Source organism: Ascidiella aspersa, chromosome 7 (assembly GCF_963924565.1).
Source record: "Ascidiella aspersa chromosome 7, kaAscAspe10.2, whole genome shotgun sequence".
Taxonomy (NCBI): Eukaryota; Metazoa; Chordata; class Ascidiacea; order Phlebobranchia; family Ascidiidae; genus Ascidiella; species Ascidiella aspersa.
In genome coordinates, this window is record NC_139453.1 from 12,177,889 (window position 1) to 12,201,915 (window position 24,027).

At 35.9% G+C, this 24,027-nt stretch overlaps 4 protein-coding genes across 4 annotated transcripts; 1 reads left to right on the top strand and 3 right to left on the bottom strand.

Moving 5' to 3' along the window:
• Window positions 1-3,791: 3,791 nt before the first annotated feature.
• On the bottom strand, window positions 3,792-6,747 carry LOC146137839 (uncharacterized). Its single transcript, XM_083394452.1, has 3 exons — window positions 6,496-6,747; window positions 4,299-4,436; window positions 3,792-4,043 (listed from the first exon to the last, which is right to left on the bottom strand). The coding sequence occupies exons 1-3, from the start codon at window positions 6,745-6,747 to the stop codon at window positions 3,792-3,794; spliced, it is 642 nt and encodes a 213-aa protein (XP_083250578.1).
• A 6,975-nt stretch (window positions 6,748-13,722) lies between these two features.
• On the top strand, window positions 13,723-19,182 carry LOC146137840 (transmembrane protein 248-like). Its single transcript, XM_083393378.1, has 5 exons — window positions 13,723-14,248; window positions 14,420-14,642; window positions 15,010-15,154; window positions 17,573-17,735; window positions 18,495-19,182. The coding sequence occupies exons 1-5, from the start codon at window positions 14,090-14,092 to the stop codon at window positions 18,660-18,662; spliced, it is 858 nt and encodes a 285-aa protein (XP_083249504.1). The 5' UTR covers window positions 13,723-14,089; the 3' UTR covers window positions 18,663-19,182.
• Window positions 19,025-20,426, bottom strand: LOC146137841 (ubiquitin-associated domain-containing protein 1-like). Its single transcript, XM_083393377.1, has one exon. The coding sequence runs from the start codon at window positions 20,396-20,398 to the stop codon at window positions 19,244-19,246; it is 1,155 nt and encodes a 384-aa protein (XP_083249503.1). The 5' UTR covers window positions 20,399-20,426; the 3' UTR covers window positions 19,025-19,243.
• Window positions 20,426-22,551, bottom strand: LOC146137842 (eukaryotic translation initiation factor 3 subunit L-like). The gene has a single exon (XM_083393376.1). The coding sequence runs from the start codon at window positions 22,519-22,521 to the stop codon at window positions 20,908-20,910; it is 1,614 nt and encodes a 537-aa protein (XP_083249502.1). The 5' UTR covers window positions 22,522-22,551; the 3' UTR covers window positions 20,426-20,907.
• Window positions 22,552-24,027: the final 1,476 nt, after the last annotated feature.

A 24,027-nucleotide genomic window follows, 5' to 3' on the forward strand; every position in this document is an offset into this window, starting at 1 on the left:
ATGGCTCTCGACCCTCGTGCCCCCCCTGTTTACAAAAATAACAAGCATTGTGTTTAACTTATTTTACTTCTTCGCGTTAATAACAAATACAGCCATTAATCAACGAATAAATGCACTTACTTTGTATAAATTAGTCATTTTGATTTAAATTAACTTAGTTTTTCATGACAAATCTTGTTCTTCGATATCGTCCAGTATTTTTTATATTCGGCTCTGTTTTGTATTGAGCCAAGGAATGTCACTACATTCGTCGAGATGATTTCCCGATTTTTGTTTTATTAATGCGTTACTATAAGCCTACTTGACAAATAAGCTGTGCATGAACCGATGAATGTTAGCCTAAAAATGACCTTAAATATTTGAATAACCCTGAAGCGTACTATGCGTTTTACGATGGAATGTTTATTTTGCAACTGAACGGCCTTAAAGGAATATGTGAAGCCGTTGCACGTGGCATTGCAAACTAGTTGCTCGTCTAACAACATTTGTAGGACACTTAATGAATAGGTAAGGGTATCGGAGAGTAATAATTGATCGCCCCCAAAAAACGCTGACGCCGCTCTGGATGGCTACGTATGAAGCACAATAGTAATCGTTTCGCCGCAGCGGTAGGCCTTTAACCAAACTTGCCCTCGCGAACGACCAATTAGGCGTAACTTTCCGCGATAAAACAAATAAAAATGATCCAATATTCTACATCCCTACTGACGAGTCAAAGCACGTGTCAGAAAAAATGGGTTACAAAAACGTTACAAGAAAGGTTTACAGTCATAACAAAAACCACATGACAATTTAGTTTTCGCATAACTTGCTAGAGATGCCCGTGGCCCCCCAATGACCGCTCTGTGGCCCCCCAGGGGGGCCGAGGGCTACGGTTGAGAAACCCTGCTCTAAACAATTGGTTCTTAAACTTTTTTCAACCGCGCCCCTATAATTCCTTTGCCTTGTGTAATTGCCATGTGCCTCCCTTGTATAATAAATAATTATCATCCTAAAAACAATTCGATATTTTTCGATTACATATCAGTGAGACAACATTACAATACAAAAGTTGATTGTTTATCGATTTTTTTCTTTATTTCGTTTGAATTGAGTAAACTTTAATATAGGATACCTAACGCATTGGGCGCACAAAAGTTTGCCCGTGCTCGATTCATTGGTTTTCATCGAGCTGATTTTGTCAAACCTGTTATTAAGACATTGACTCCAGTACCGTTGAAAGGCAACGTTAAATCAATCTAAAAATTTCGCCAAAAGCGCAAAAATTAAACATTGCGTTAATCGTGTTTTAAAAGATGTGGTGACACACAATGCAATGGCCATACTGCAAATAACACATAAAAATTCGTTAACAAAAAGTGCTTCTAGGCCAGTGCTCTTCATCCGGTGTGCACGGTGCACCCAGGGCGGTGCACCCATGCTTGAAAACGGATGACTGATTCCAGTCAATATTTGCCTTAAGTGTGTGAGTAGATAAATGACCGTTTCATTTATGCTGCAAACGAATATCTACATCTGTGCTATCACTTTTAAGGCGTACACACAATTTAAAAAGCAATACCTTAAGCAGAAAAATCTATAAACCCATAGTAATAAGACCAACGACATAATAAAGCCAAATACGCAGAATTAGATTACTGTCCAGTACAGAATAGGGTCGAAATCGTCTGAATAAGACCTAAATCTGTCGAAATACGACCTAAATTCATCAGAATAGGGCCTAAATGGCCAAAATCACGCCTGAAAGTGTATGTCAGTGTTTCTCAGCCTCTTATGGCTAGCGGCACCCATCAGAAATGTTTGCGACGACCTTACAAGATTTTTCCGTAGGTAATTCACTAGAATGTCACAATAAACGGAACTGGAATATCGGGGGCTGTGTATGACGTCGGCCGTTTTGGTGTCGACATGCACTCTAATTTAAACAACTTATTTAGGTGGCATTTGTTTAGAACAGGGTGCTCGAAGGTTGACTGCATCGCGGGCCGCAATATTTATTGCATATTTTTTGCGGGCCACATAAAGTAGGCTTTTTTATACGTACCAGGTGCGGATCACCGATATACGTTTAGTCGAGGTATGCAATGTTTAAAGATGTCGTCACAAAGTAACATCAAAAGAAATACTCGGTGCTATCGTCGGCGCAAATGAAATCGAGTGTTATGAAACTGGGAAAAATGGTGCACGCGAAGCCCTAAATATTTACGTATCTGACAAAACTTTTTAATTTAGAAGATTTTATAAGCGTAGAATGTTCGTGGAAACCTTTTGCGGATCTTACTAAATTTTTAAGAGAGATGCTGCATAAACACAATCACTAAATTACAAAGACGTTATCGTTTCGCGCAAAAAGGTTTTATTAACCAGATCAATTTGGCTGAAATTGCATCTCGGAAAGGGTTATGGCGTTAAGCCTAAGTCACAGTGAAAACCTGTAAAACAATACTTTCTAGCAGCGCGATATATTTTATCCTACATTTTCTTAAAACGCAAATATAACTTACAAGTTCGAAAAACATCACTTTGGAAAGTTCCATATAGGACGCGGATTCTCGCAAACCGGTCTAACACTTACCAAAAACTAGGCGTTCTTGCCACACCCTGGATCCGAATTTGGTGAGCGATAGGATATTAGTTTATTTCATGGTATAACAGGATGTTGCCCGCCGCCTGGGTTTGGACCACCCTGGTTTAAAATGTCAATCACAAGTTTGAATAATTGTTAAGATTTGATATTCTGGATTCGTTACTCTAAATACGAAAGCTATTAATTATTTGTAGAATACCTTTGGATTCTACATTGCATTTTTCTACGTCTATTATTGCTTTCTATTATTTCTAATATTGAGTATTATGAGCATTATGGATAATTTATTTTATTTTGTGAGCAGGTTTAGCTTATCGCGGCAAAGTTCAAACCTTATTTATTATCGAAAAAATTATTTTTAAAAAAATGCAATTGCTGCTTCATCTTCCCCTTTTACCATTGTAATGAAGGTGGCATTCGGTAACAATGAAAATAGCAAAATGTTACGCGGCACACTTTCCAATCTATCGAGTCACAACTTTCCAAATAAATGTTTCTTGACCAAAGTTTCTCGCTAATCGTGGCATGAACGGATTTACTAAATTTACAAGTTTTGGCAACATATAGATATAGCACAAACGTTAATCCGCTTTTCCAGGATATTTGTTTACACCTTTTCTCTAAACCGGGGTATAGAGCGGGTGAAAATCATACTTTTAGGGCAATTGCCAAATCTATACTGTTGCAATATGGGCATTGTATTTAAGGTTAACATTTTAAACAACATTACCACAATATATAGTTTTATTTTATACGTAGTGTCAATGCAGCCTTGCAGCTACGAAGTCAATGGCCCTCAAAACATGTTTGTCAAAGTCAGGCTGATAAATGCCAATATATTAATCAATGTGCAAAGCGACTGGGTACCCACAGCACTGCAAATGGTCCAAGATATGATATGATAAGAAGAACGATATTTTAATACTTAGTTATTATGATCCAGATTCAGTTCTAATGCAATGTGAATTCATTGATAAATAAGCGTTGTGCGCAACGTATGTGAATAATTTGGATTAGGATTGGATTATGATTTCGTGACATTTGGAAGTTAATTAAGAAAACAATTATAACGTATTGCCACATGTTTCTGCAATTAATGAGCAAAAATAGGTTAGGCAGTGAGAATGAGCGATACGAAATGAACACATTGGTTCCTCATTACCAATCGTAATGTGCGAACAATAAAATCGAATACACGTTAGGACTAGGTAGAATGCCATAGGAACAATTTGTAGCAGGCCATTCCAGTCAGGACAAGCAGAATTGCTGAAGTGGTGTACATTTCCCTCTCCAAGCGTCGCATAATTGGGTTCTCTTTGCGCTGCTCGTTTATAAGCGAGCCCCCTTGGTTCTTGTGCGGAAATTTAACTTGGGGAACTTTGACTCCCAGAAAATCGCAAAGAGGTTTCCAGCCTTGTTTTACTTCGTACACAAGGAGTTTTTCTTTCGGGCAGTTCTACAAAAAATTTAATCAAATTAATAATATTAGGGCGATGTTCCCTACTTCTAAACCTGCACTTCTGCAGCAGGACATCCTTATAAATAACAGTTAAAACAGTTAATTCTGTACTGCACATCGGAGCACTAAAAATACGTCAATAAAGTCCGCATGGAACGGGCCTAATTGGATTTGTACGCCTTGAGTTGTTTTATATTATTCGGGTTTGCTTTACCAAAATTTAAAACCACTACATACGATTGTCAAGTTTACCTGAATCACATCACGATTGTGCTTTTTAAACATTATCTTCATTGTTTCGTCGTTGTAAGTTGTTACATTCGACCAAGGCCATATACCCTTGTGTCCCAATATTTGCACTGAAATACATACGCCCAAATAAAAACATATCTAAAGAGCAATAAACATCGCCTTCACTTACTTGCAGCTTTGCGAAATGCAGTTATTTGCCATCCCGAATAGCTCAAAGAATAAATTGCCTTATAACCAAGGTCGGAATTAAACATGGAGATTTGTTTTTTCAAACTACATAGCCAGCTTTCGACATCTCTTGTCGTCAAGATAACCTACACATCTGATATATTAAAACAACTGTAATACAATCTATACTTATTGTATACACTGCGTTAACTGGCATTTGATATTTTAGGCATTCGAAGTCAGTTCTCTATCTCAGTGTTTCTTAATCAGGTGAATGGTTCATCCCAGGGTGAACAAAATGTTTGCAGGGGTGAACCAATCAAAAGGGGTGAAAAGGGTGAACCGTCAGAAATGTATGATAGCTCTGCAGTAAATCGAATACTGAACTGGTGTTTTTTAATGTTTTCTTTGCTTATTGTTATAGTGAAGTTGGTTTGCACTGAGTGTTTAAGTACAAAAATTTGGTGACTGTGTTTCGTGCTTTTGTAGCTTTATATTTCTGGACTCAAGAAATTTTAGATTTTCAATGGTAAAACTTAGCTTGAGTTGATCTTAACAAAAATCGAAACAACCTAAATTTTGTGCTGTTATATAAGGACGAGATAGTTTTATCACATTATTAGACAAGAGTGAATAAAATCTGGATATCGATTCTAGGGGTGAACAAAATTAAAAAAGTTTAAGAAGCACTGCTCTATCTAACGAAACACAAAACTACGCATTGTGTATCCAGAAGGGCTTGATCACAGGATAAACATTGTGTAATGTGCATCCTACGTTTCAGTCGTGTTGATAGTTTTATTAGTTATTACATGTGGTTTGCAAAAACTTTAATTTGTTTATCAACTCTGACTAACAACAGACTAGTAAACGCGATTTCTATGAACAAAACTGTTTTACATTGAGGGACATTTCAAAACATAGGGCGACGACTAGGCAATTAGTTTATTAATATTTCAAACATATTTGGCGAACTTTAAACATTGGCGGCCTCTTAGATTTTTATAAATAGTTGGAGAACTGTCCATAAAAAGAGAGACTGGCGTCTGTATATAATTTTAGTGATCTCTTAAGATGATTGGCGAGCGGTTTCAATTTTGTGAGAGAAAAGATATTCGACGGGAAGCATTGTGTGTAGGTTAGGGCTACCATATTTTCAGCACCCAAAAAGAAGAAATTTTTTGCCAGAAAAGTAAAACGAAAGTAGAATTCTTACGTTTGAGTTTGATGAGTTTTACATTTACTTGGTAGTTGTAGGCAAAAGTTACAAAAACAGACACAAAAACAACAAATCAATTTATTTTTTTGATTCAGCCCATAAACACTTTGCGGTTCCCTTAACTTTTGCCAATAAGGAATGATCATTTATAACAAGATCGTGAGATTGTTTACACGAAATATCATTGAAAACAACCGTCAATGATGCTCGAAACTGATCCCAATAATAGGCTATCTCTTTCTTTGCACCATTGTGGCTGTATTAAAGAAAAAATGCGTTAAACATTTTAAACGGCATTATGGGCCATAATACTAAAGTAAAACTGCGCGATCTTTAACAGTTCACTAAATATTTCTTCGGTTATTAAATACTGGAAATATTGCTGGATATACAGCAACATTGATAGTACGCTGCATGGGCATACAAAACTCACACCTTTGCCCTATTAATGAGCTTTTTTACATGTGAGGTTCTGTTGCAATTTTTTCTGGTGCAATGTTTGCAATAGCAATCAAGAAGGTAGGGCTGGTAGGGCAACTTGTTGGAAGACCTTTTTTAAACCAGCAATTCAGCATGTTTCATGACTACAGTAATTTTTGGAAATGAATACGTCTTTAAAGTCTTGTTGAAAGTATAAGCAACCAACTAAAAAAAGAGCACAATTCGGCATTTTTGAGCGTCTTCGGAGGACCATTCACTTTTGTTGAGAAAAGAGAACAAATCCTCCCAGAAGAGGACATATGATAGGCCTAGTGTAGGTAGGCTAAATTTATCTGCGGAAAGTGTAAACATGCAAACTCAGAAACAGACCTTGGCATCGGGAAAAGCTTCCAGCAACTGTTCCCAATAAAAACAGGGTGGAATGTCGCAGACTGCGTCAACATCTTTGTACATCCTTCTTAAGTCTTCAACTGTCGCTCCTTCTCGAATCATTTTAATCCAGTCGTCGCCGAAATACCAGAAATTTTCCATATAATCATAGACACTGTATCCCAATAATTGCAAAGCTTCGTTTATAGTCTTGGTTCCAGTTTTGACATATCCAGCAACGATGACCTTCATCTTGTGCCAAAATTCTGCTCCAAAAACCAAATTTAATTTAGTTAATTTGTTTTTGTTTTTTATTGAATTAAAACAAATATTATAACATTATAGCATAAGGGGCGCTCCTATATCATAAAACCAAAACGGTTTTAGGCTAGAATACAACAATATTAAATCTGAATTTTAGGAAGCAAAAACCAGTAACCATGGATGTAATATCATGTAAAGACTTCAAAGTTCAATTAATTCCCCTATACTTAAAACCAAATTATAATCAATCAAATGAAAACGTTTATGTCATCAGCTTTAAATATCTATGCACTGCAGACGTTTTCAAATATTAACTTCGTACAACGGACCATATGAGCATCTCGAAAACATCATCAATGCAAACATTTAAATTATGTCAATTTCGAGAAACTTAATAGACGGCATTTTTACGCCAATTCATCAAATGTAAGTTCACTGTAAAGCCCAATATTTTGCAATGGTCATAAGCTATGCTGAAGTTTCTCCACTATTCGGGTACGGTATTTTAAAGAAACAAATTAGAAAAACCCGAAATATACATCCGGCAACCCTTTTTTGCACTACGGACCGGTTAAACACCAAGATTTCGTCACGGACCATCCTTCAAAAAAAACAAATGTTTAGTAAAATAAATTTATTACAACTTTTTCACAATGAAACCTTTGAGCTTCTTTTGCCAAAAAACACCTGCTTGGGAACTTTTTACTTCATAAAAACCTCACGTCCAGTCTGTTTCGCAGTTTCGTCTTTACAGTAATATCCACGACGGAATAAGATCTAAAGATTTGCAAAATTCTAATACATTCTTCGTTTAAATTAAAGTCGAACATTCTTCGAATATACTGTTACTACCAGGCATTATATCAATTTTAAAGAAGGTTCTTCTGACAAATAATTATTCTGTGCCGACGTTTCGATTACCTATTCAGGCAATCTTCTTCAGGGCAAATTAACTTGTAGCCTTGCAGAAAGGTATATATACATTATACAGGGAAGAAAAACGACGAAAAACCAAGGTGGTAAAACGAGGCGAAAAAAGGTAAAGACGCGAATAACGCGAGAACGCGATAACTGGCTGCAGCCTTCTAATGGCCGCTACTGCACAAAACTTGATTAAGAAACTAACATTCATCGTTTAAAATCTAAGATTGTCATTTGAAGGCAGTTCAAATACAAAATGTGCGCACATTGTGCAAAAAATGTTCGCATCCCCGTCTCCCTGAAAGGCCGTAGACCTTCAGTAGCCTACAAAAAATGTTAATTAACAATCGGCCGTTACTTAAACTCCAATTCGTGGTTTTCTTTATGACTTTAGTGTGTGAGGTTTCTTGGCAATTTTCTGGAAACATGATCAGGGGCTATAAAGTTTTGTTTACGAACGGAAGGCCACAATCCAAGAAAGGATGAAAACCATTGGCCTATACTTCTATTTGCCAAAATTCAGAAAAGGATATTTTTAGCACAAAAGGCTATAGGCTATTAGGCTTATACTTAATTCAGAATGTTTTTTTATTAATGGTAATAACTCTCCAAAGATAAATTAAATAATACATATCGGCCATCGATCCATTAATGTAGGCCTACCATATGTCCTCTTTTCTCAAGAAAATTGAATTGTCCTTCAAGGACGCTCAAAAATGTAAAATTGCTTTACCAGCCCTACCTTCTTGCTTATTATTGCAAACATTATTGCAAACATTGCGCCAGAAAATTGCAACAGAACCTCACACATAACAAGGCGCATTAATAAAGCAAATGTGTAAGTTTTGTAGGCCTAGCCTACTATCAGTGTCACTGTATGTCCAGCAAAATTTCCAGCATTCCAGAACCGAAGAAATGTTTAGTGAACTGTTAAAGATCGCGCAATTTTACTTTAGCATTATGGCCCATAATGCAAATGTTGAACGCATTTTTTATTTGATGCAACCACAATGGTGCAAAAAAAAAGCGACAGCCTATTAGTTGGATCGATTTCGACCATCTTGACGATTGCATATAATTTCAATGATATTTCGTGCAAACAATTTCACGATAGTTAAAAATGATCATTCCTTATTGGCAAAAGTTTTCATGGGCTAAATCTGAAAAATAAATTTGATTTGTTGTTTTTTCTGTCTGTTTTTGTAACTTTTGCTTTGTTTTGTTTTTGTAACTTTTACCTGCAAATACCAATGAAATGTAAAACATCCTAAAACTCAAACGTAACATTTCTGCACTTGCCCCCCCCCCCTGGAATTTCAAAATGCGATTATTAGTATTATTTGTAAGTGTAATATGTATCACTTATGAAGGGTAAAAAAGTATACATTATCCATCGCCCCCAGTGGCGTATCCAGGGGGACGGGAGTTATTACCACCTCTTTTTGTAAGTGATATTATCGTTTTTGTTCGCTTTTGTCATGGCTTAACAAACTGCTAGAAGCGGCGTGCTTTGTAAGTAATTGGGTCACGCGTCTAATGCAAAACCAAAATCAAGCGCAAAAAGCCTTTTTTCGTCTTTTGTTCGGTCGACCGTAAACCCTGGAAGTTTTTCTCTTTCGTTATTTGTTTGGGTTGACTAATTAGCAAGTGTGTATTCGACAACTGACAACGCTAAGTCAAACCTTCTTTCTTTTTTCTTGCTAAAAAACTTCAAGTTAGGCGCAGTATGTTGATGTTCCTCGCTGTTCGGTCTCTGCGCTAATATCCGATGTTGATGTAACATCGACATATGTTTAACTAAAGCAGATTCTTAAAAGGAGGTATAATGGTGACTGTCGTGCCCGTTTCAAAGTCTCTACTTTTATGTAATATGATGGTTAACGCAAAATTATACTCTTTAAGCATATTTTGAGACAACGTGCTAAGTGTGCAATGGACACAACTTATTTCCCCTCAGCCACAGCTTGTAATTTAGATGACTTGGACAGCTCGGCGCATTGTTGCGCTAAACGTGGCATGATAACACCCGGGAAAACCGATCTTCGTTTAGTATTGCAGGTGGTAAAAGGCGTGCTTGTAATTTAGCGCTAGTTCCGTTCATGGAACTTGAAAACTGCGCTGCTAATAGTCCAATTATGTATGATTCTACCACAATTAATCGCACATGTTTCACGGTCTTGGTTTATTTTTTCGCCTGAAGTTAACGATTGCACACTAAGCGGTTTCGCAGCTGGCGCCTGACAGGATTGTTAAAATCACCATTCTTTAATTGGTAAATTTCCGGCTGCCAGAAAGGCTCCGGGTTCTGAATCATTTCCACTTTTCCGTATCGCTCTTTGTTGTTCATGCAAATTCTCACTTGTATAAGCAGAAGCGTTATGTGAATATACACCAGTCTTGTCTAGCCAATAAACAGAACGGTTGCTGCTGCCAACTCGCCCAGTACGTCTGTTAACCAGGAACCAAGAGACGAGTGGTTGTGTTTCTGAGCTAAGGCTTTTAAGCCAACTAATCAGTGTGGAAGCATATCAGAAGTATGAAGCAGAATATGAACAATTATAATTGAATTAGTTTCTACCTTGAAGTAATAGTGAGGTTGATACATTGAGGCACTAAGACAATTAATGAGAACTCATAACCAACCAACGTTGCTTTACTGGCCACCAAAATAGGTGCCGGTACCTGCGACCCAATAATAGGGGAGGAGGCGCTTTTTCGCCCAATGAGCGCAAAATATGCGCGCGAAAGTGGGCAAAAAATGGGCGCACATCCTCAATGGTTTAAAATATGTGCGCACTTATAGCAGAAAGTATGCACATTTCAAAGTGTCTTCAAAAATGTAGATTTGAGCACATGGAAAAATATGTACATTTTTACTGATGTGTATATAGCCTACATGGCAAGATCAGCCGGGTTAGAGTTAGAACAAAAAAAAAGGAACAGTTGGAGAAAGAATCGGAGAAAGAGTGTAGTCGGAGGAAGATTTGTAGTAAGAGTTGGAGGATAAGCTGGAGCAAGAGTTGGAAGATGAGCTGGAGGAAGAAGATGAAGATTAGGTAGAAGAGTTTCATGAAGAGTTAGGGAAGAGATGTTGCAGTAGAATAGTTAGAGAAGAAGAGTTTAGGGTATTTCTTCGCCAAGTTGGCAAAGCTGGCCAATCACAACAAGCTAATATTTGTGTACCTAATGCAGTGGTACTCCACCAGGATTCGAACGAACTCCTGGGGTTCGGCCTAAACTTTCTCCAAAATATTAACAAACTGCCTACTTAAGCAGTTGGTGTATTTTTAATGTCGACACTCAATCCGTCAATATGCACTCGAATAGCGCTTGGTTACCATATCGTTCACAAACACCACTGTTCTCCTATTATATTTGACTGAACTTCGGCCATTTGATTGAAACAGAGGGTAGAGTGACGCCATCAACACGATTGTATTAGATTGGCGGGTAACTTTTGGTGAAAGACTTGTAGGCTATGGTCCTTTTTAGCTTACTAGCAAATAATACCCGGCGACCCCCAAGACAACCCCTTGCGACTGCAGCCCCAAGGGTTAGGAACCAAAGGCCTTAGCTATACCTATACAATAGTATTCAGAATTCATGTCGAACTGAAAAAGGTCAAACTAAATAAGAATGGCCTTTTTGTTTCGCTCGCCCTTCTAGTAGTGGTTTGCAACCCGTTAGGGTCATTATGTTAATAATACGAACTTTTTTAAAGTCGGATTTTGATTGATCCACTATTAGGTTGAACGACGATCTGCAAAACCATTTTTTATTCAGTTCTTTCAAAAGCGCCATAACCGTTAAACCAGTGAAATCCTTACCAGTGTCTGTGTTGCACAAAACATGTTATTCAGCGAACGATGTTTTTTATAAGATTTTTTTCAAATTTAAATCAAAAGATACAGCTGAATGACCTTTCAAAGCTTGATTATGGTTTCTTCATAGCCATAGAGTTTGTTTAATTTCGATTTAATTTAATGAAGTCAAATTGAAAGGTGGTCATTGTAAAATCATAGAATACTAATTACAAAAAAAAACACCAAAACAGCCGATGTCAGACCGATGGCCCCCAATCGTCTCATACCCTCTACCCACAGGTTCGGGCTTTATTTTGGCCATTTAGGTCTTCTTCCAAAGAATTTAAGCCTTATTTCGATGAATTTGGCCTAATTCCAGCAGATTTAGGTCTTATTCAGACGATTTTGATCTTATACTGTACTGGATATTACTGCGTATTTGGCTGTATTATGTCGTTGGTCTTAATACTATGGTTCTATAGATTTTTCTGCTTTAGGTATTGTTGCTTTTTGGTCTTATTCTGTGTTCCCAGATTCGTTACCGAACAGGTGTAGGTGACCGCGACGATAGCGTATGCATTTGATACGATCGTTAGTTGTATGGAGAGGCCTTTACGATGGTAAAAGCCTAATTTGATCATAATTAGTAGATAATAATTATTTCTGAACGTCAGTGATGAAAACCCAATACACAATACAACAAATTTTGATGCCAAAGCTTGTTTACATTCACGACCAAAGTAAGTGTCATTCATGCGGAACGACATGCAAATGAGGCAGTGAGCCTTCTATGTAATTAGTATTCTATGGTTAAATCATGGATAAACGTCATGGCTGAACGATTACGTTGAGACGAATCTGTCAACAAACAAGGAATGACGTTAATCAGTGTAAGATGTAAATATAAAATTAATATTTTTTTGTTAAAGTCTGATTGCTGGCTAAGTTAGGTTGCTTTAAGTTATGTCTATTATTTCTCGAGTTATGGGACTTTTGCTTTTTTGCCCGATTTGAAATTATCGACGTTTATGAATTTTTGAAGGAATATTTATAACTTATCCCTGAATAATTGGCGGTCGAGTCATATCTCATTTTGAAGAGTAGACTCGTAGCTATCGCCCTATGTAAGTCACTTAGGGCACATTTTAATTTTATGGCCGAATATGGCTGAATATTAATATTTTAATGTTTTTTTTTTTAAAAGTCTAATTGCTTGCTAACTTAGGTTGCTTTGAGTAATGTGTAAAAATTTCTGATCGATATCTTGTTTACTTCCGGAGATATACGCAATGAATTTCGAGCTGCATACTTCCCTTAGGTTAAGATGTATAGTCACTGGCAAACAATGGTTTTTAAATAAATGTTATATGCATTCTCAGTTATTTATGTGCAAAACGAACTACTGCAGTGGGCAACCAAATCAAACCGCGACCAATTTGGGACCCATGGGTTGTAAAACACTGCCCTAGCATATATCCGGTTGAAGAGCACTGCTCTACACTTGGGTTGGTTACTATACAGTACGGAAGCACCGAGAAAGGTATTAAATTATGTTAGTCTGATTTAAAGTTCCATCTATTCCATGAAATTTGAAGCAAACTAAATCTGTTAAGGCAGTTTGGGTATTCATGGTTCCAGACTAGAGACACCGATATATTGGTTTACCGATAATATCGGTTGATATTTGGGCTTAAAATGCAATGTAGACCGATACTTTGGCCAATAGTTTATTACGAAAATATGATATAATTTTTCCTGTACAACAAACGACTTACCCAGTTTTTGATAAAAAAAATTGGGTTTTAGCATATTACATTAAGTTAATATGCAAAATAATAAATAAAGGTATATAAACTAAAACGTTGTTTGGAGTTTATTTTCAATTAATTCAGGTTTTGAACATTTCCCGGGTATATAAAAAATTTGGTATTGGGTATTATTGGTTAAAAACGTGATATTGGTTGATCTCTATTCTAGACCAAGGTGCATTTCATTGCAGTTTTTGCCAAGATCTATTATGTGCAGGTGTGCAGTCATAGTTTTATGCACATCACAATTTGCTTGAAAAATATCTTGATTTGTATCTGCCACATATTGTAGAATGGGTTGCAGATAAGTAACTAATTGGGTATTTGGCTATTAGTTGTAAATCAGTATTAATACAATTTCATAAATATAAGTATAATTTTATGAAAAACCCTTTGGACTAGTTTTATAAATAGTTTGTGCATTTAAACATCAGTTTACTTAATTTGGTACTACAGGGGTTACCTATTGGTGATTTTCAAACCAGTGGTGGGCAAAAGCTTACTTCCAATATGCACTTTAGCGAATGTCTTGCATCCCCAATTTCCAAATTTTTCAATCTGGGTTCCTGGCAACTTGAGGAATTGTTCAGTGGTGCGAGAAAGAATAAAGTTTGGGAATTGTAGGTTACTTAATAGTAATAGTAATAACTTAACTTTATAATTGTTTTTCAGTCAATAGAAATATCATATTGACCATCTTCTCTGTATTTATGATCATTTCCAATGCTTTGGTGCAAAATATGCAACAAAACCATTTCATTATTAAATAGTCCAGTTTGAAACATTAAAAGCTTTGCCATGGGACTTGATCGGCCTGTACAGAATATGAGGAATTTTCTTTCAACAAGGCCTCCCTTGGTCATATTTATATTTTGCCTTGGAATGATGGCTGTTGCATTCATATCTTTTGCCTACTACATCAAGCTAAACAACATCCGCAATCCTGACACCAAGGAGGTAAACACTAATCATCTATTTTTTGTCATTCATTTGTTTTATTTTTTAGTAAAATTTAGACCAGTAAATTGATGTACCTTTTGAAAATGTTAGTTAAATACTCATACATCAAAACTAAATAGTATATTTTTATACATGGTGCGTGCCAGTATATTTTATTTATTTATTTAGGATTGGAATACTTTTCTTAAAAACCTTACAAAGATACATTACTGTCCACCAAATGGTTCTTTAACATACCATTTGAACAACACTGCCTTGTCCGACACAGAAGAAATGAAAAATGTCTCCCTAGAATTGTCTATCTCCGTGCACTTATTTGTTCCGATGAACAGCAGCATAACATTTACATCTTTCAGAATGTATGTAAATGGACATCAAATGGGATTGTCAGGTACATATGTTCTGTTCTGTTAGTAGCTATTGGTAATTATTTTAAGATAGAAACAGTATGTGGATGTTATTTTGTTTAATAACTAGCTAGACCTAATTTGTTATTGCATCCCTCATCTTTATTTTATGGAATAAACTTTTTATAATAGTGCATAGAAAAATATTCATGGATGGCGTATTGCTACTTTCACCATTAAAATTTAACTAAATGTTATCATGGACAAAGTATCTGTAAACTGAAATACCCTGGAATTTAGGTACTATGTTACATTTCTTTAAGTTAATTTTAGGTCATGTTTCACTTCACTGACTATTTTACAAAGGTAAGGTAACTATCCATTATTCCTGTAACCTTTATTTACACCAAGGTTCTATGGGTAATCGCTCAATGGAATTGACCATCAATCCACACATGCCATATTCCCCCTCCTGCGAGCACCAGAATGGTTGTCTCTGGACTATGCCAGCTTGTTTGACAATAAAGGCACCCAAAAACATGTTTCCATTTTCACCGTAAGTCAAGAATAGGTTATTTTGGTTAATCAGTTACATGCACTGAGAAATAATAGGTATTAGCTCTATCAGATATATGTTGGTACCAATTTTTTTTAAAAGTTGAAGCATTGGTTGGAAACCTGCAGTTTCAGAGCAACATGGGACTCATTAGTCTGTGTGCTCTGGCTCCTGTGACATGTTAGACCTGTGGTTCTTGACCTTTTTCACTGTGCCCCCTTTGGTAATTTTACTGTGTTTTGTACACCCTTAGCTAATAAATTATTATCATACCTATAGCAATTCTGTATTTTTTTTTTGATTTCCAATTAGTAGGACAGCACTAAAGTACTGAAGTTTATTATTAATTGTATGAAAAAATTGTTTTTTTTTGGTTTAAATTGGCTAAACTTTAATTCCTGAGATACTTTGTTTGGACAAACAACAAAATTGTAAAAATGTCACTCAAAGAGCAAAACTACAGCACAAAAGCTAAATATTGTGTTACTAGTATTTTTAGAACAGACATATTACAAAAAAATGATAGTTCAGTGCTCCAAATGCCCATGTGTAACATTTGTAATTTGTATGTAAAGCATAGGACAGCATTGAAGTAGTATTAACACCAAATTTAACATAAAACCAATCAAATCATTATCCTTTAGAAAAACATATTGTGAATAAGTGTAATGTGGGAAATAGTGTCACACTTTAATGACTTAATCTGTTTGTCAGGTACTGTTTAGGATGGTTTATTTTAACACAACAACTTTTATATAATCGCAATATTTAAGGATATTGGAGGACATGGTAGGCATGACAGTTTTAGTAGCACTACGGGTTGGAGATAAACCAAAATCAATTGTTTAAAACCATGCCGATATCTGATTTGCGTAATCTTTGCCCACTGATACCAGTACTAATAACCGATTTTTTACAACTCAAAAGTAGAGGTCTGATATTTTGTTAAATAATTGTACAGGAAGCACAACTTTTTTGCATGGCATGAAAAAAGTGAGTTTGAAATATATGATTCCTTGACATACTCGGCCTTAAGGGTTTTAAATTTTACATTACTTGCAATAGTAATTGGGTGGATGCCAGTTGCACGCATGTCACTTATGATTTGATAACGTTACTAAAAATCTTTGTCAAAATGCAGTTATCTGCTGAATAGGCATTTTTCTACCCTCGCGAGCGAAAACTCTATTTTAAAAGTGTACAGTATAATATTGGCTGAAATTTAGTGATATATCAATTGATCTCTAATACGGATTTTTGTTTATGGACTATGTAAATTGTTATTATTATCATGGGAATTTTTAAGGGTAAGATTAAATACAAAGCACTTGTAATGGTTCTTTATGTTGTTTTCTAACCACCCCCACTCCTGAAATTTTCCTGTGTATCAAGCTCCACCTCATATATTACCTAAGTATCATACCACAATTAAATCAACTCTGTTTTCGTTGATTTCATAACATTAAGATAATTTACTTTAATTTCTCAGAAAACAGAACCAGGATAGATGGGATAATTATTTATGAGGCTACATGGAAAATTTAAAGATGATGAAAGCGAGTATAGGTCTGCCTAAAAAACACAAAAAGTATCATTATATATTTATCTTGATATGCTCTCACAATACAGTTTGCCATTTTTCTTAACATTATAGATTCCAGCTAAAAGTATAAAAGCCTTAAACATACTTATCAAACAGAAAAGGCCTAAATACTTTTGAGAAGCGGGATAACATTTGTAGATAATTTTTGAAGTTCGTAAAAACTGTTATTAGAATAGGTCTGTTAAATTTTAATTAATATTATGTGCATTTTAAAAAAATAGTCATTTTAAGCACAGGACTTTAAAGCTAAAATGTCTTAAAAACAGAATAAAACCTAACCAAGATTTGTGGAAATATAGTTTTGGTGGTCATGATCTGGGTGCCCAACCCCTGTGATCAAACTGGTTCCCCCCTTCGGGACACCTTTCTAAGTTAAAACTCACTGACTTAAATTATGGTCAAATTATGTGTTGTAGAGTAGATTTAGAAACACAAGCAAATGGCTCTTTCAATTCTAAAGGTTGCCAATCTGTGATCTACATTTTGGTAAGTCATAGGTAAAAACCTAGTACGCATTTTTTGAAGCTCTTGATTGATTTTCAATATGGTGGGGGAGACACTGATTTTATGTGTATATATTAGGCCGGGGCAAACTGCAAAAATGGATAAACAAAGAAGAAATTATGTCAATAAGAATGTAGGTTGCCAAGAAATGATAAGGCCCAACCCGGTGACTCAAATGTTTGTAAGAATAAGTGGTATTAAGGTATGGTCTGCATCTCATAATTATTGTGACATGAGATTTCAATGGTTTCTGTTATAAATAAGCTATGCCAACATTGATAAATAGTTAACATTCCACAATTTGTTTATAGGAGGCCATTAACTTGTCAGATTAAAAAGGGAAATATATCGTCAATTTCTGGGAACCTAGTTTCAATTGTTCCAACATCTTTTACTTTACCACCTGAATGCTCGTCAATGCTAATTAAGATCAATCATGAAGAAGATGAGAGGTTATTTGTCTTACTAACAGTTGTAAGTGTGAAGTAACAAATTTATTACTACCCTGGTCATTTAACTTTTTTTTAAGTGGTAACCCTAGGGCACAATTGCATAAGTGGATTTTGGAGATTCGGCTAAATAAAGTCAATCTTTATGTTATGTATTATTGTATTGAAACAATGTTATGATGTATGAAGACCAGGGCTGCGGAGTCGGTTAAAAATAACCCGAGTCCGACTCCTGTATTTCACTAATTTACGTAACTAAAATAACGTGGATATTCAGCAATCCACTTATAGGGTTGTCATATAATTCATTCACTCACAATACACGGTATTCCGCCATATAATATTCCACCTTTACCATTTCCATTTGGCGGCCATATCAGCTTCAACATTTGATACTGCGCATGCGCACGTCGGACTCGGGACTTGGGTAGTTTTACAAGGTCTTACTCGAGTCCCGAGTCCGACTCCGCAGCCCTGATGAAGACTGCAACGAACCATCCTATAGCCTTTTATGTTCTAATTTTAGCACAGTTTACTAACGTATTGTACTAACTGATTTTGTCCCAATGACCCATAATCACTTATTTTTATAAATATCATAGTCAACTGTACGTTTAGTAAACAACAACAAAAAAAATTATATTAATAGTCCGATATGTTGTTCGTAGTAAATTGTAGTAATATTCATTTATATGTATATATACTCCAAATGTTCATTTTAGCGTTGAGTTTATACTTGTCTTACTTGAGAAATTAAATATGCTATATAAAATATGGATTTCAGGACTCCAGATCAAGAGTGCACTCACGCCTACTTCACAGCAGCTATTTTCTGTTTATTGTAATCCTAACCGTGCTTGTGTTCGGCCTTATACGTGGAGGTCACCATAACCATGACTCATATGGAAACAATCGTGGACGTTCATTGCTGTCTCGCACATCTTCCCCTTAAAGTTGCTGCGTGACAACTGCTTCTGGTGGCTTATAAGACATCAAACATATATGTTCAATATGCTATTTTATTGCCCAAACTCGTAATGACCCAACTGAATTTTTAGTTGTGTTACTAGAGCACATTAATTTTTGGAGAAAAACGCAAAACACAAAATGATGATTTTAACTTTTGATGTGCCTTACATTTATAATTGGATATCAAACTTTGTTATTCATATCCCTTTTGCATAAACTACATTAAGTAGATGGGAAAATAAATACACCTTCCATTTCATAGCTTTTTTGGTTTGCAGATTATGGTTTTGGAAATACTAAATATATATATGTGCTTACTTAATTTTTTTAAAACCTAAAGCAAGCATATATCTAGGCTGTGCAGAGCATCAAAATATGAGATTTTGTTAAACATAACTGAATTTTTATCTATTAAAAGAATTACAAAATTTTGTTTTTGTTTGTATTTTATTTTCAAATATTGTTCTTCTTGATATTGGTGAATAAAAGGTATCTCAAACTGACACCAATAACACTTGCAGGAAAATATAAGTTTCACAGTGACAACATAAAGCAGTGCTAAAGTCAATTTTGTGGTGCAGTAGTGGAGTATTTATTATAGAGCTTCAAAATTTGCAAAATAACATTTCCTACAGCACTTTCATAGGCCCAATTGTTTCTTCTCCATGGGTTCTCTACCATATCCTCCAATGCCTCCAAAACTTTCCTGTCGTGAAGTCCTATGTGGATGGTTGGGTTTGAAACTAGAGCCTTGTACAGCTCGCTGTTGGGGTTTAGTGGTTCATCTCCAGCTTCGTCATCACTCTCCATTGGGCGGTCACTTAATAGCCACTCACATGCACTATTTGGGTTGTTTCCGTTGGCTTTTAAGGCCTGTATACTGTCTTGCTCCGAAAACCCCATATCCATAAGTGTGGCTAGATGTGTCGGATTGGCCTTAAATGACCTAGTACTTCTTCGAGGTCGTGGTGATGCACTAACCTCCATGCTTTCCCCCCTTTGGCCACTACTAGTACCCACTTCCCCAGAAGAATGACTTTCTTGGTGGGTAAGAACCCATTCGGTGGCTTGCTGCTGGTTGTGATTATTTAATCGAAGAGCCCTTATAGAATGAGCCTCAGAAAATCCCATTTCTGTTAAAGACTTTAACTGATCGGGATTTACATCGGAGTTCTTTGGCACACTTGAATCGCGATCAAACTCAACAAATTTGTATGACAATTCTAACAAAGCCAACAAAACACGCCTTAAAGTCTGTTCAACCTGTGATGGCGATGACGCCGAAAGATCAGAACTACTTGTTGGTACTTTAGGTTCACTCTCTTCCCCAAGGGAGGGCAGTCCTTCAGTAGCACGAGCAATTGCAGTCTGAGTTGGACCATCATGTGAGACAAGTCCATCTTTCACCAGTGAGCTAACAGGTTGCTTTGCACTTCTGCTTTTGATTAAAAGGATTGAATCCCCGTCCTCCAATGTTTCTTGTTTGGCAGTTTTGTCATCACACAGGCTTCTGGGCATTTCCTGAGCTAACACTAACTTGTATTGACTGTAGCTTGATGCACTTTCGGTCTCCAATGATAACTGCTTGACAATCATTTCTTTTATCTTTTCAATTTGCATATCAGAACTGACAACAAGGTTGGTTTCATTGCCATGTGTGTCTGTAGCTGCAATTTGGAAACTGGAATTACCACGAACATTCATAATCTTGGAATCCATTTTGTTTTTTGACTATTGCCTGGTAACCTGCAATGGAATAACACATGTAATGCTACACAGATCTGCCAACTTATGATTTGTGTTTATCTGGTTTGTTTATTGTTTCAACTATTTTAACTTATTTTCTATTAAAAAACATTATATATATTTTTATGAAATGCTTATGTGATTTAACCTGGGATTATGTAGCAAAAGAAACATAAAGTACAGGGGAAACTGTATCAAATTATTTGGTATCTATGCCAAACATTGGTGGACAATATTAAACAAGTTAAAACATTTTTTCAAAGTTTCAAATTTTATACACAATATGACTTGTAAAATAATGTTGAAGTAAGTGTTTATGTTTCTGGGATTTTAACTATATACACAATTGTAACGCCAATCTCAAACACTTCCATTACAGGCACATAAAGAATCATAATATTTACATATTTATCAACACCACAGTTTAAACTCCGGCAAATAAAGGTCAATTTCTCCATCAAAAAGTCTCAAATACATAAAAGTTACTTCAGCAGTTTGATACTTCTGTTAAGCTCTTCAAACTTATGGATTTGCTTGATAAAATAATCGGCATAACCTCGTTCGATTTTAGTGTCTGCAATGTGCACCATGTCACCGTCAATATAAAAATCAACTTCCAGTCTTCCTTCTTGATCTTTATCAACTCTTGCATTTTTCATTTTGTGCTTGAGGCAAACAAGTTGAGCAGTAAACTCATCTATGTCCATGTCTAAAAACTCTGCCAGTTTGGCAACAGGCATGGTGGAATAAAGCTTTAAGTAGCTACGTATCGTTGGCAATTGGGCCTGTTGCTCAACCTCCTCTAAAAATACCTTGCATTGGTGAATCATTGGCTCTTTATGGGAGTTAAGAGGTCCTGCATCAAAGTTAGGAGCAACAGGAGAAAGGAATTTTGGACAACCAAATGAGAATGCCTCTTCGAATGCAACCTTGTCCCCTTTTTGCATGCGCAGCCATTTGTCTTGTCCTACTTTTTCTCTCATCATTTGGGAAAGAGACTCGTCTATTCTAACAGGGTACAGTGTACTGCACAAGGCCAGTAAGTTGAACATTTGATCGGTCTGCTTGTTGATCATATCCTTTTTGTATTGGCTTGATCTTTGCAGTGCAGTGGTTTTTGTACGTTGTATGTATGTCAGAATGCTTGAAAATGTGTCTATTGCAGCTTGATAGCGCCTCATCATCATATAAGCAAACCCAACATAGTAGTAGGTTGTAATTTGACATTCAGGGACTCTCGAATAGACAGTACTGCGTTTAGTAATATTAATATTATCTAAAACAGATAATGCTTGGAAGTAATCTCCTAACAAACTATGAAGTCGAAGCAAGCCAATTAAACTGAAGTATCCCAGCATCTTATAAAGGGGACATCGGCCAAACATTCCTCCAACCTGAACAATATAATCTTGATCCATTCCAGTGTTATAAGCTTCTAGCTGCTCATTTATTTTTGATTTATCCACTAATGAATGCAGCACATTCAAAACACTATGAATGTTCCATATCTTTGGATTATTTCTCAATATATCAATTTCATCTGCAGTTTTTTTGCTTAATTTGCATCGATATTGTGTGAAAGCTTGAAATTGATAAACAAATTCATCAATAATATCCCAAAGCCACTGATTTGGAAGCTCTAACACAACTGGTGCATCAGCATTTAAGATGTAATTAAAAAGATCACAATAATTGTAATAAGATTTAAATCTCTGTTCTTGGGTTGGTCCATTTTGAATTCTTGCGTATATGTGCCTAAAATATAGTTCCTTGTACAAGATTAGGAATACTGAATCATTTCCTATAATGGGGAGAATGGCATCACCTTCCGGCCATGATTCAGTCATATAAAATCTTTCTGTTAAGTGATTCCATCCATTCTCATAGTAGTTTTCAATTTCAAATACATTTTGTTCATTAACTGCTTTTTGAAAGAAATGTAAATACTTTTGGACAGCGTCAGGAATAGTTTGTCGATGTCGCTCAAACTCTAAATCAAGGTTAGGATCACCAGTGTGGCCAGCTGGTGCACTTGATGGTACTCCACTTCCTTTATATGCTTCAGTATATCCATCCTCTGGTTCAAACACCATCATTTAGTTTTACAGAAAAATATTATACTATGATATACCTCTAGTAATCCAAATATTAATTATTCTTTAGATGTTTTTAACAATAAAACACTAAATTACATCATATAATTTTTTACAGTTTTTTATATTGAATTACATCAAAATGCATACTATTATTAATCAGGTTTTATAATTTACATGGTCTGTTGGTACCAGTTTGCACGGAGGTGTGTATTTTGTTGTACTTTACGCCTATATCTTGGGCAGTGCAGTGACAAATTTTGAGATGTCCGGGTGTGCAATCATGTTTTTTCACAACTGAGGTTCGGAATCCTATTATATATACAAAAAGCCAATTGGGCGTTTATGGATTTAAAAACGATGTCAAGGTATACCCAAGTTTGGCACTGGTCTAGAATCCTACCACATTATTAAAACAACGCACAATATTTGGGTTAGGGTGTCGGTTAGTGTTTGGGTGAGGGTTGGTCAAGTATTTTTATATTCATTATTTAATAATAACACTTGACCCATACTAACCCAAACGCTAACCCCACATCCTAATCCAAATAATGTGCATTGTGGTAGGATTCTAAACCAGCCCCCCAAGTTTGAGAACCGCCAACGACCTCGGCTTTTACGTCTTTTTTTAGAAATGTTTGTCTCCTCGTGGGCTGTCATACCGAACGACTTTTTGCTTGCGATTCTTTGAAATAAACTTTACTTAGTTAATGTGCTAAAAAGTAATAATTTTGCAGTATAATAAAGCATTAAGGGAGCAAATAGTTTTGCTGTACGAGTGACTGAAGCCAACATAAGGTCTACGGCCAAAGTTGCCGAACACGCGTGGATAAACTCATAGAAATCTTACAAGTTTATTCGTATTCTGTAAGAAAAGAGTAACAGTAACAGCTGGTAATATCATAGAATACTAATTACAAATATCACGATATGTATTACACATACATTAGTTTTATTTATTAAAATGATTGTCATTAAAAACATAATAATGTAGAGCTACCATATTTTCAACACCCCAAAAGAGGACATAATCAGGGGCGTATTCAAAAAATCAAAAAGGGGGGGGCCTGAATTTTCACTTTTTCCCCTATTTTCTGTCTGACGTTAATGAATAATGACGCTATAAAACGCCAAACTAACGCCCAGTTAGAAGCATTTGCGACCGTGCATCATCGATAATCCTGTCAGGCGCCAGCTGCGAAACTGTGCAATCGTTAACTTAAGGCGAAAAAAATAAATAGAGAAAAAATAAAAAAATAAATAGAGGAATAAATTTTGCTCAACTTTTGTGTACGATTAGAGTGGAATAAATACAAATATTACCAACGTTATGGAGAGTTGATGTGTGTTGTTTCAGTTCCGTTTATTGTCACATCCTAATTACCTATCGAAAAAATCTTGTAGAGGTGTCGATTTATTAATTCTGAGGGGTGCCGCAAGCCATAAAAGGTGGAGTGAACCACTCTCTTAGACTTATAGTATGTTAACTATCATTACATAAAAATGGAG